Source organism: Carassius gibelio, chromosome B13, assembly GCF_023724105.1.
Source record: "Carassius gibelio isolate Cgi1373 ecotype wild population from Czech Republic chromosome B13, carGib1.2-hapl.c, whole genome shotgun sequence".
Taxonomy (NCBI): domain Eukaryota; kingdom Metazoa; phylum Chordata; class Actinopteri; order Cypriniformes; family Cyprinidae; genus Carassius; species Carassius gibelio.
In genome coordinates, this window is record NC_068408.1 from 24843876 (window position 1) to 24857486 (window position 13611).

At 37.2% G+C, this 13611-nt stretch overlaps 1 protein-coding gene across 1 annotated transcript in view; it reads right to left on the minus strand.

The window, feature by feature from the left end:
* The window catches only part of LOC127970375 (vesicle transport protein SFT2A), a 28395-nt gene that overhangs the window by 13119 nt on the left and 1665 nt on the right, over window positions 1–13611 (minus strand). The window contains exon 3 of the mRNA XM_052572926.1: window positions 11856–11941. Within this exon, the coding sequence (XP_052428886.1) occupies window positions 11856–11941 (86 nt within the window). The remainder of the gene's footprint in view (window positions 1–11855; window positions 11942–13611) is intronic.

Genomic DNA, 13611 nt, shown 5'->3' on the forward strand with positions numbered 1-13611 from the left:
GCACGCAGTCAGCGGTATGACAGGATGTGCAAAAGCCACACACACACACAAAACGCTTTCTCACTTGAATTAAAGAGGTTTTAGTCTGAATAAAATGCTAGTAGCAGGATTATTAAATGAATAGATGCGATTATGATCATGAAGAGAGCGCGCCATACTTTTGAGGTCATTTTACTTTGTTGACAGTTTCCAATCCCGCACGGAGAACGCTGAACGCGCATCTTTAAATGGTTTTGTGGTGCTCGTTGTTGTATTTTAAAGCACAATTGCAATGTTTTCAACTGACATTATTGTATAAAATTATCCGAAATGTGGAGCGCGTGTGACTGCGCTGCACATTAAGTGAACTACATCGGCGCTGCTGCACCAAAACACAGTTGCTCACATTAATTTGATCCTGCTGGATTCTGTCCTAGAAAATGTCAGATTTGTAAAAATCCGGCATACAGCGCATTAGATCGTGACAGTGCATGCGTGCACACGAGGATGAGCGAGCGCGGCTTTGGCTAGATTTACTTGGAGGTTATTGCTCATGTCTCATTCGGCACAAATCAAAATGTTTCCATTTTCGCAATGTATTTGAATGTTAAACTATTATTTATAATGTAAACTAGGCTTGTACTTAACACGCATTCGCATATAGACGGAAAAGATGATCCTCTTCATATGAGCAAAAACGTCCTTGGCATAACAGCAGAGTGGACCGGTATACTACGGTCTATTTAAACTGAATGCTCCAGGAATGTGTCGGTCACAGCGCCTATTAATCGCTGTTTTGAATCCAGCAATTATTTATTTAGAAATGATAAGATCTGATTATGACAAGTGTGGTATAAAAGCTTTGTTTATTAGAGGAATAATAGGTTAACTGGAAAATGTTACATCGCGACCATGCTTTTGGACCCCATAGTCTTCATTTACGCGGCTTTGTTCTGGTTTGCCGGTTGGTCACGAATTTCCACAAATTCAGTATATTTAGGCATTGTTTCTTTTCCTAAATCTTCATAGTCTAACCCTCTAATTTCCCAGGTTTATTTTATTATCTTTCGCTTTTAATAACTGTTTTCGCATCTCTTACTGTGGTAAACATGGGAAGGGAAATTAAAGATTTCATGAATTAAGAATTCGTTCGATTTATTCATTTGTTCCCTTATTTCACTTAAATCATGGGTTATTTAGGGAACAAAATTAATGAAACATGGACAATTGCCACATTAATAATTCGTAGGAATGAATTAACAAGTTGTAGGAATGAATAGACTACCTGTCCTGTCACTGTGTCCCGCAGCCCTGCAAAGCGCACGATATAAAACAGTTATCTGATGAAATGATTAGTAACTACATTTCTATTGCTTTTAATGTTGAAGAACTTTTATGTTGTTTCTATTTTAATGTACTTTAAAGTTTAAATCACATTAAAAGCTTAATTTGTACATTGTGAATGAATGATGATGCTTTTATATATCGTCACCGTCACTCACAGCCGCTCGCACGTGTTGAGTGCGCATGAGCCGCACGCAGCCCAACATTGAATCGGTTAACCGACCATCGATAGCCTTAATCGATTGCATCTCTTATCGACAATTAATCGATCATCGATTAATCGTTGACATCCCTAATGTCAACTATAAGTAAAATACTAAAATACTATAAAGTATGCAACAAAGTTGTATGTAGTGTAACATGTAAACCGAAAACATTCTACGATATTTCTTTAATATACATGTATGTCTGATAACCGAATCCTTTTGCATATGATGGCTCACATGATGAAAGAATGTTCAGAAGTTGATAAGATTCAACTGAGATTTAATGCATCAAGTTGGCTCATTAAGTAATGTGCATTGAGTTATTGTGAAAATTGTTGGCAGTTGTACATTTTTATGCACTTAATTGTACTCTCCAAAACGTGCTTCTTGCGTATATTAATAAGAAATTCAAATCTGATGCGAACAAGTAATTCATTGTTGATAACATACTTGACTAACTGGGGCCCAGGTCAGGAAGCAGACAGACTATTAAACCGACCATCTGCTAGCTGCCTCACGTCACAGAGGTCAGTTAATTCTCAGCACATAGAGACTCTTTCACCTAGATATCACACTATAGAGACTGTGTCTGTTCCCCGAACTAGAAAATACAAAATAAAAAAAACGTCCAAACCAAGTTAAGATTAACAATTTGATTGATGTTCAACAAATAAAAAACAGATGCAATATGGATAAACAAATGATAAAGATTGGCTTATTGAATATCAGATCCATTTCTACGAAAGCACTTTTTGTAAATAATATGATCACTGATCATAATCTAGATGTGCTCTGTTTGACAGAAACCTGGCTAAAACCTGATGATTACATTATTTAAAATGAGTCCACCCCCCAAGATTACTGTTATAAACATGAGCCGCAAAGGGGGAGGTGTTGCTTCAATTTATAACAACGTTTTCAGGATTTCTCAGATGGCAGGCTTCAAGTATAAGTCGTTTGAAGTAATGGTGCTTCATATAACATTATCCAGAGAAACCAATGTTAAATGATAAAAACCCCAGGTATTTATTCAATACAGAGGCTAAATTAACGAAACATAAAGCCTCAACAAGTGTTGACCTTTCGCAACACCACAGCAGTAATGACTTTATGAACTACTTTACTTCTAAAATCGATACTATTAGAGATAAAATTGTAACCATTCAGCCGTCAGCTACAGTATCGCATCAGACAGTGCACTATAGACCCCCTGAGGAACAGTTCCACTCATTCTCTACTATAGGAGAGGAAGAATTGTATAAACTTGTTAAATCATCAAAACCAACAACATGTATGTTAGACCCTATACCATCTAAGCTCCTAAAAGAGGTGCTTCCAGAAGTCATAGGTCCTCTTCTGACTATTTTTAAGTATCATAGTACTAAGACTGCTCTCCTTAGAGTTACAAATGATCTGCTCTTATCATCTGATCGTGGGTGTATCTCTCTATTAGTTTTATTGGATCTTAGTGCTGCGTTTGACACAAAAGACCACAACATTCTTTTGCATAGACTTGAACACCTTGTTGGCATTAATGGAAGTGCAATAGCATGGTTTAAATCGTACTTATATGACCGCCATCAGTTCGTAGCAGTGAATGAAGAGGTATCATATCGATTACAAGTGCAGTATGGAGTACCTCAAGGCTCAGTACTAGGGCCGCTAATCTTCACGCTTTATATGTTACCCTTGGGAGATATCATCAGGAACATGGTGTTAGCTTTCACTGTTATGCTGATGATACTCAGATCTATATTTCAGCCCGGTTAAACACACCAATTTGAAAAACTAATAGAATGCATAGTTGATATAAACAACTGGATGACGAGTAATTTCTTATTGCTAAATTCTGAAAAAAACAGAGGTGTTATTTACAGGGCCTAAAAACTCTGCATGTAATAACCTAGAACACTGTCTAAGACTTGATGGCTGCTGTTCTGTCAATTATTCGTCATCATTTAGGAACCTAGGTGTGCTACTTGATCGCAATCTTTCCTTAGAAAGCCACGTTTCTAGCATTTGTAAAACTGCATTTTTCCATCTCAAAAATATATCTACATTACGGCCTATGCCCTCATTGTCAAATGCAGAAATGTTAATCCATGCATTTATGAACTCAAGGTTAGATTATTGTAATGCTTTGGGTGGTTGTTCTGCATGCTTAGTAAACAAACTACAGCTAGTCCAAAATGCAGCAGCAAGAGTTCTTACTAGAACCAGGAAGTATGACCATATTAGCCCGGTCCTGTCCACACTGCACTGGCTCCCTATCAAACATCGTATAGCTGATGTACTTGCTACATCATTAGAAGAATGGCAGCTACGCTAATATTTGTCTGTTTCTCTCTTGTTCTGAGGTCACCGTAGCCTCCAGATCCAGTCTGTATCCAGATCAGAGAGTCACTGCAGTCACCCGGATCCAGTACGTATCCAGACCAGATGGTGGATCAGCACATAGACAGGACCTCTACATCCCTGAAAGACAGCGGAGACAAGGACAACTAGAGCCCCAGATACAGATCCCCTGTAAAGACCTTGTCTCAGAGGACCACCAGGACAAGACCAAAGGAAACAGATGATTCTTCTGCACAATCTGACTTTGCTGCAGCCTGGAATTGAACTACTGGTTTCGTCTGGTCAGAGGAGAACTGGCCCCCCAACTGAGCCTGGTTTCTCCCAAGGTTTTATTCTCCATTCTGTCACCGATGGAGTTTCGGTTCCTTGCCACCTTCGCCTCTGACTTGCTTAGTTAGGGTCACTTCATCTACAGCGATATCACTGACAAATAAATGCACAGACACTATTTAAACTGAACAGAGATGATATCACCGAATTCAATGATGAACTGCCTTTAACTGTCATTTTGCATTATTGACACAATGTTTTCCTAATGAATGTTGTTCAGTTGCTTTGACACAATGCATTTTGTTTAAAGCGCTATATAAATAAAGGTGACTTGGCTTGCCTTGTTCAGAGATCTGAACCTACTGTTTTGAGAAAAAAATTAAATCAAGAAAAAGTGATTTAGGAAAACTATAAACATGAGAAATAATGATGTTTAATCATTTAATCATTACTTATTTATTTGAATCAGATGTTTGAATATTAGTCTAATCACTGAAATAGAGTTCAGACCATTACAAAGATCTCTCAATGAAGGATTATCTGATGTCTAGGAAACGAAACAGACAAATTGAAACCAGTAGTGTAGCCAGAAAAGAGACTCTGGGTGTGCAAATGAAAATCTGGGTGTGCCACATTTATTGTCAGATTATTGTGCAAAATTATGGGATAGTATTTTTGTCGCACTGCTTCCATCCAACCATACTCCTATTGGTAATTTGCAGGTCATGTCAAAATGTAGTTATGTAAATGTAATAATTTTCTTCCAAATACGATAATTGTTAACTTCTGGTACGATACTTGGACATTTCTAATCTGGCAACATCCTTATCAGGTGTAACGTTAAGGCCTTGTTAAGGCCAAATTATCTGTTTATATCATAGACTGGTGGGGTCACAGTCAGCTGCTGTTTGCTGATTGGTTGGCAATTTTATCACAAATTTATCATGAATATTGCAATGCTCTTGGTAGAAGCTACACATTTTAAATCTCCCGAATTCACAAAAGCAAAAATGAAATGATTTTCACTTGAGTGATTTGAAGTCACCAAAGGCACCAATTAGCATAATTCCTAAATCTATATAACTTTTTTATTATTAATTTATGATGCGAGACATCGGCTAAATCAGTTAGTATCACAATGGGGCAGAAGGACTCCAGACTCACTGAGAGTAGATGGTCTGTGCTCAGGTCCCATGGGGCTGAACCCATCTCCCCTGCATTACTCAAGGAACCTTAACCAGGACACTCATTAGATCATAGAAACACTAATGCATGAGCCAGCCATGATGTCATTCTCTCTCCTACGAGAGCAGGCATCGAGGGCGGATATAATCTGACATTTTCAAACGCCGCCTAACAGTCTACAGAAGAAAAGAGGGCTTGCTTGTCCACTACCGTATGAATTACTTCAAGCTACATGCCAAAAACAAAGACTGAGAAATGAACAATCTGAATTCACAAGTCAAGAATATGCTCAGATAATTTTTCAAAAGAAATAAGAAATAATATTTATCTTCAAGAAAATAAAACCGGTTTTTAGGATTTTTTATAAAAATTGAGTGCACACACACACACACACACCCCAAAAATCTGTTCCTAATACAAAACACCCAAAACAACTCAAACATCATTCTCATTACTATATTGCAAAAAAGAAAATGCTATTTTGTAAAATTATCACCAGGTCTTCTAAATGTAAATGCAGAGTAGTAAATAAACAGCATGATCTACATCAGGGGTGGGGAACGTTGATCCTGGAGGGCCTGTGTCCCTGCAGAGTTTGGCTCCAACCCTAATCAAACACACCTGAACAAGCTAATCAAGGTCTTCAAGATACAGGTAGATTTTTTTTTTTTCAGGGTTGGAGCTAAACTCTGCAGGGACACAAGCCCTCCAGGATCAATGTTCACCACCCCTGATCTACATCATCTCTTCAGTCTGGGTCATGGCCTTTAAATGAGGTTTCCTGATGCTAGTACCAACTACGGTTGCAGTGACTTTGTCAAGTAAGAAATGTTCTTGGATCAACATCTTTTGATGATCCTGGATCAACATTATTATCCAAAAATATAAACTTAACCCAATCCCTGCCCCTAAACCTAACCCTACCCATAATGTATTTTTTAAATAGGTTGGAAATGATGGCTGATTAACAAGAGTGTAGAAGCACCGAACCCTGATTTTAAGCCTAAAGCAGATATTTCTTAAAAAGTTATATCTCGATTGTAATTGGTTGATTAGAATGTTGTTCCAGGATTGACAAGGATATTGATCCAGGAACATATTGTACTTGGTAAAATCACACTCACCCACCTACTACAATGTCATGCCAGTAGATTTCCAAACTGCTACCATGCCCAGAACCAATGTTGTGTATTCAAAGCAGGTAACCCAGACAGCATGACCCTTCACTCTTAAGACTTCACCTCTGTAGCTCTGTCAGGACAAGTCTGTGATTAAGGACAGCGTCTGGTTACTGATCAAACCTGCTCAGATCTTTACTGAAGTGGCCAAATGGCTCAGTTTAATGATTTCTCATAGGCTTGAGTTCTTCAAAGTAAAAATCTATCTCTGGATATGCAAAGGTGCAGTCTGGCAGAATTCTTCTGGGTCACTTTTCCATCTCACTGCCCTGGTTACTAACTGGGTCTCTTCCTGGTTCCTGCATCACGAATGGAAATAAGTGACTGCAATGTCATGCTTTCCTGGACTTTTAGCTACATTACACTTCATTTACAACCAAAATATGTCAGGTAGTAAGTATTTTATCCCAAAATCAAAGGGGGAAAAATAAATTTTATGTAGAAGATTTTTATTTTATTTTATTATTATTATTCATGACATTAAAGGGGTCATATGATGTTGGTAAAAATATATATTTTCTTACGGATTTGGTGTAATGAAATGTGTTTACGCGGTTTAAGGTAAAAAGAAAAAAAAAAAGAAAAACACACATTATTTTCCACATACTGTACATTTTTGTTTCTCTTCTATGCCCCACCTTTCTGAAATGCACAGTTTTTTTTACAAAGCTCAATGGTCTGAAAACAGAGGTGTGTTCTGGTTGGCTAGCTAACCAGTGTGTTGTGATTGGCCGAATGCCTCAATCGTGTGATGGAAATGTTACTACCCTTGTCATACTGTGATGTGTCAGAACACTGGCACGGCAAGAAAAAAAAAAGTATATAATCCATTATAAATGAGCCATTGGTTGCATCCAGTGGAGACATAATTAAGGATTATAATGACGTATACTGTTTTTTTACGTATTGCGTTGCAAATATAAAACTGCACTTTTGATCGGAGAAAAGACAAACAACAAGCTCTACTTCTAGTCCTCACACCCCAAAGCTCTGCATATTTTAAATGTCTCTCTGTTAACAAACTTTGGCCCATATTCACAAAACATCTTAAGGCTAAAAAAAGTTCCTAACTTGTAGATTTAGGAGAAAATCTTAAAAATAGTGGGCGTGTCAGTCCTAAATTTAGGACTAAGAGTATTTCTATGAATATGAACATTTAAGAAACATTTGACCATAATGAGCTTTTAAAAAGTTATTGGCTTTGGTTTAGAGGTTATCCCAACTCCAAATGTTTTATTATATCCTTAATATTTACAGTAGCTGTTCTCGTGTCCAGTTTGAATTTCTTTTATGTTTGCATGTCTTACTATCAGCCATGGTTATTCTTCTTATTAAAAGGCTGTTGCGATCATTTGCTCTTAAAATACTTTCATTTTTGGTCATACAGATAAAATTAATGCATCAATGTTGCAGACTTCATCTCTTAAACCAAAAACAGAAAGAACTAGTGTAACAATAAATTACAATGTTACAATAAATTGTAATGTGGTGTTTTTCCCTATCAAATTCATAATTATTATGTACTTGCCTGTGCGCTGTGGCAAGCCTTTTTTGTTTGCTCTTGAGTGCTTATTAGGGTATTTAGACAATTAAAGGCTCATTATTATGATTTATATGGTTTATTAATAAAAGTGCGACTAACAGTCGACTAATGCTTAAAATGAACTACTTCTTGTCGACGAGAAATATCTTTAGTCGAGGGCAGCCCTAATGCATATTGACTAATTGTTTATGAGAAGCATACAAATAAGAGGCTGACAATTAGCTGAATATAAAGTCTACTTGTTTAATTATAAACACTTTGCCTGCATTTTAAAATCTTTATTTGAATGTGGCAACATAATATTGCACTCTACAATATTTCTATGAATAAATCTCTGACAGAAACTATCAGCCAATCACTGTGTGCATAGTTAGTAAGCATGCGGACATCATGCATAGCAACGAGATCAACCCCGCCCTTACTTTTAGTTTAAGACTTCTGTCTATTTCTTACTAAAATATTATGAATATGAATAGGTTTTAAGCAACTCTTAGCTAAAATCTTTTACTGCTATTTTGGAGAACTCTTAGTGGTAAGATTTCTCTTGTTTTGTGAATACAGGCCCAGATTCAGATAATCTGCTCATTAGAAGTAAGCTCTGTACATGAACTGTGTTCCCATTGACATGGTCCCTACACAGTGTTCATTGCTCCCTACTTCCGGAGCAGGGAAAATCTACTGAAGTTTACCTCACTTTGGAAAATTCATTCACAGATTTGTGCTGCGTAACGTCTTCACACTTGGACAAGTGTGACATCATATAGCTCTGTAAATAAATACAATTCAAATTCACATTTCCCACACTTCAGTGCACTTTGATTGGATTGAATATCCAGTGATGTAAACTTTGCAGGGCATTTCCGTTTGAATAGAACAAACGTCTAAAGTGATAAGAGAAACATACAAAATGTGCAGAGCAGGGGGGCGCGAGGACTGGAATTGAGAGCAGCTGCTCTACACTGCTCAAAACTCACGTTTGAATCATCAATTGCTAATCCTTTACATATGTAAAAGTACTTACAGACTGAGAGTCAGAACAGCAGCACTGTAGTCTTCTCTCCCAGGATCAGAGAAAAGTCCTCCATGAAATGCGCTGCACACATCTGTATTGTATATTTCAATTGAACTATTCTGGAACAGTGTTGTAAATACAACTTAAGCACTGAGTTCTAGTTGTGTCCTCTTTTGGAAGGCCAAACAAAGTAGTTTTGCTTTCACAATGAAATCGCGTCTCCACTACATGAAAGTAACAGCTAGTTTCTTTGCGTGAACATTTGGGTGGCATTATGCAAATCTACCCACATCATGACGTGGACACATGGGGGCATGTTTAAACGAGGATGGTTTTAGGAAGGCGTGGACGAGTCTTAACTTTTATAAAGAATATCTCTTTGGGTTTGAGACTTTAGTCTTTTCAATTTTACAGATTTTCTTCATGCACCAAGAGCTTATAACACTCCAAAAAGAAAGGAAAACTTGAAATCGCATCATATGACCCCTTAAAAATGCTGACAGCGGCCATGGTGTGAACCACGACCAGCAGGAATAATCTGGCCTGGATTAATTTTGGCTATTGTTCATTCTCAAAATGTAACTAAGGGTCAGGGATAAATCAAGCAAAAAGACCTGGTTTCTTCTTTCTTAGTGCTTTATATCTTTCCTTTTGGAAAGTTACCAAGACCTATCACTAAACACTGACAAATGAATCATCAATTTATTCAATCCTAGACCATGTAAAGACAATTCAATCGTGCATTTCAAATATTGTATTGATTACTGAGAACATTCAGTCTGCTGGTGATTTCAGAGAACCAGACAGACCCGTTTCAATCTTTGAGAACAGAACATCTTGCCACATGGCAACCCAAAAACACTGTAAATTGAGGAGAACAAACTTTGATGCCCTACTTAAAAGACAATGCGTGCCTATGGGAGCAAGAGAACATCTTTGAAGGGAGCTTACAAGACTTTGAAAACTTGAAAAAGAGTGTTATATTGCCATCCTCTGAGCTGGTGCATTGACAAAGCAAAAAGTTATGAAACCACACCAAATAGATGGGTTTTAGAGGACTAATCCTCTTCATGCAATCATGCCTTCAGGCATGAACAATTTCCTGATGTCCAGGTCAATATTAAACATTGATATTAAGGGTGAGGGGCAGTTAATTTTGTTCTTCTGCTCACAGAATATAAAAAAAAAACAAAAAAAAAAAACAAAAAAAAATTATATATATATATATATATATACACACACACACACACACACACACACACACACACACACATATATACACATATATATATAAAACAGAGCTATCAGGGGAGAAGAGCCTTGGTGAGAGAGGTAAAGAAGAACCCAAAGATGATGGCTGAGCTCCAGAAATGCAGTAGGGAGATGGGAGAAAGTTGTAGAAAGTCAACCATCACTGCAGCTCTCCACCAGTCGGGCTTTATGGCAGAGTGGCCCGACGGAAGCCTCTCCTCAGTGCAAGACACATGAAAGCCCCCATGGAGTTTGCTAAAAAACACCTGAAGCATTCTCTGGTCTGATGACACCAAGATAGAACTTTTTGCCTTAATTCTAAGCGTTATGTGTGGAGAAAACCAGGCACTGCTCATCACCTGTCCAATACAGTCCCAACAGTGAAGAATGGTGGTGGCAGTACAGGGATATCCTGGACGGAAACCTTCTCCAGAGGGCTCAGGACCTCAGACTGGGCCGAAGGTTCACCTTCCAACAAGACAATGACCCTTAGCACACAGCTAAAATAACGACGCAGTGGCTTCACAACAACTCCGTGACTGTTCTCGAATGCCCCAGCCAGAGCCCTGACTAAAACCCAATTGAGCATGTCTGGAGAGATCTGAAAGTGGCTGTCCACCAACGTTTACCATCCAACCTGACAGAACTGGAGGATTTTCAAGGAGGAACGGCATAGGATCCCCAAATCCAGGTGTGAAAAACTTGTTTCATCTTTCCCAAAAAGACTCATGGCCTTTATTAGATCAAAAGGGTGCTTCTACTAAATACTGAGCAAAGGGTCTGAATACTTAGGACCATGTGATATTTCAGTTTTTCTTTTTTAATAAATGTGCAAAAATGACAACAATTCTGTTTTTTTTTTCCTGTCAATATGGGGTGCAGTGTGTAAATTAATGAGAAAAAAAATTAACTTAAAATTACTTTAGCAAATGGCTGCAATAGAAGAAAGAGTGAAAATGTAAGGGGGTCTGAATACTTTCCGTACCCAATGTATATATAATTCTATTATGTAGCAAATGTCAGCTGACTGCTGTTGTTGTTGTTGTTTTTCATTGCAAAAAATGTTTCACTGCATACATGCGGGAAAAAAAAGTATATCAGGTTTCTAGTTTTAGCAAAAAACATATAATCAATAGGTTGACCAGTTTGAGACTACATGTTGTAGTCACTGATAAATGTATATTAAATCAAAGAAAACGTGATTGCTTCAATAATTGTGTTAGCTGGGTCGATTGTTTGAGCCTGCATGACGTCCAGGCAACAACACTAATATTTTATATCTGCAAAATGTTTTTTTGATTAATTATTGATTTTATGTTTGATAACATTATGTAGCAAACTTAATAATATTCACAATAAAAATGTAGGATTTGTGCCTCTTACCGGTTACATATAGAAATTTAATGTCAAAACTATAAAGCACTTAATATACAGTAAATCTAATCACACATCCAGAATAATGACACTGAATCAACATTTATGAGACTGTTCGATTGCATGCATGCCCAACACCAAGCCATAATTACACTTACCTTGAAATTGCTGCAATATTTCCAAACGTGTAGAATATAGCAAACAACTTAACACCAACTTTGGGCAAGAAGAGGAGTCCAGTTCCCTGTTTCAGAAGATGTAATAAGACTTGTAAGTACATTTTCAAATATTTCTCTGAAACAACGTGTCTGTGCTAAAAGAAACCCAGTTTGATTAATCCACTAACAGACTCAAAGTTTGAACATGAACAAATTAAGCAGCCCTGCCACCTAGTGGTGTTACAAAGCTTTTCCGTGCATAAAATATACAGTGGCCCCAAATAGTGTACTTATTGTACTTTATTTGATATGGGGGAAGTCGTGGCCTAATGGTTAGAGAGTTTGACTCCTAACCCTAAGGTTGTGGGTTCGAGTCTCAGGCAGACAATACCATGACTCAAATGCCCCCAGGCACCACAGCAAAAATGATGCACACTGCTCCAGGTGTGTGTTCACAGTGTGTGTGTGTTCACAGTGTGTGTGTGTGTGTGTGTGTGCACTTTGGATGGGTTAAATGCAGAGCACGAATTCTGAGTATGGGTCACCATTCTTGGCTGTATGTCACTTTCACTTTCACTTTCACATTTTAAACTGAATGTTGTCGCACACGATAACAAAAATATAAAGTGGTATGCTAAATGAAGCTAGAGTTTTTATTACAACCCGTCCAGAAATTGGTGTCAATGTGATTCTTAGTAGATTTCTAATATACACAGATGTTATAGTTTTTAAAAACTCCTCCCTGGCATGATGTACATCAGAATACACGCATAGTGTACGCTTGCTGCTGTAAGTGTTATCAGTAATGTGCTGTCACACCAACTGAAGGCAATTTGCAGGGGGAAGAAGAACAGGGTTAGGCACCCAATTCACACATTTGTTATCATGGTTTCACATGTGTTGCACTGCAAAAAGTGATGGGGTTTTGCTATCAATTACCTTTTTTTTGTAAAAAATACAAAAATCGAACCTGTTATTCAAACTTTTCAATTAAGATTTATGATCATATATATTTAAACTGTGCATATGCGTTGCATGGTAAGCGCTTATGTGACATGCAATAATCTATGGTGCTTAGTAGCATTTCATTATTTTTAAATGAACTCAAGTATGAATGAGATTTATGGGGAAGATAAGTCTATTAGTCTAAATAATAACATCTTGAGGGTGAGAAATTCAATTAAGTTTTGGGTGGACCAAACACGTCATGAACATTTAGGGGACCTCTTTTTTTGTAAGGGGTATATCTTTTCATTTAAAAGACTGAAAATCGCAGTGATGTTTTTATTTGAAAGGCATTAAACAAATCCATGATTTAAATGATTTAGGGAAATGAATAAAAAGAAAAGAAAGAACTATAAAAGAACATATTTAAGATATTTTGTAATATATTTTTAACTCTCTACAAACACTATTTTTATTTTAACATGTGTACTCATTCAATCTCATTTGTATGAATAATAAAAATAGAAAAAACCTCTGTCTCATCAAGTTCAATTGAAAGATAGGAATCACTTAAAAGACAGCCTATTGTTTAATTTAACACTCTGAAATGTTCCTCTTACCCCGCACTCTTTCTCTGTTAAAAAACAAATAAATGGGTTGGAATTTGCACAGTTTCTGTGAGCAGTAAAGCATGCCTTCTCGATTTGATTGACCATCTTAATCATTTTAACATTACTGATGAGTGCAAACACACACACATAATTGTGTTAGCTGGGTCGATTGTTTGAGCCTGCATGTTTTGTATTCATGT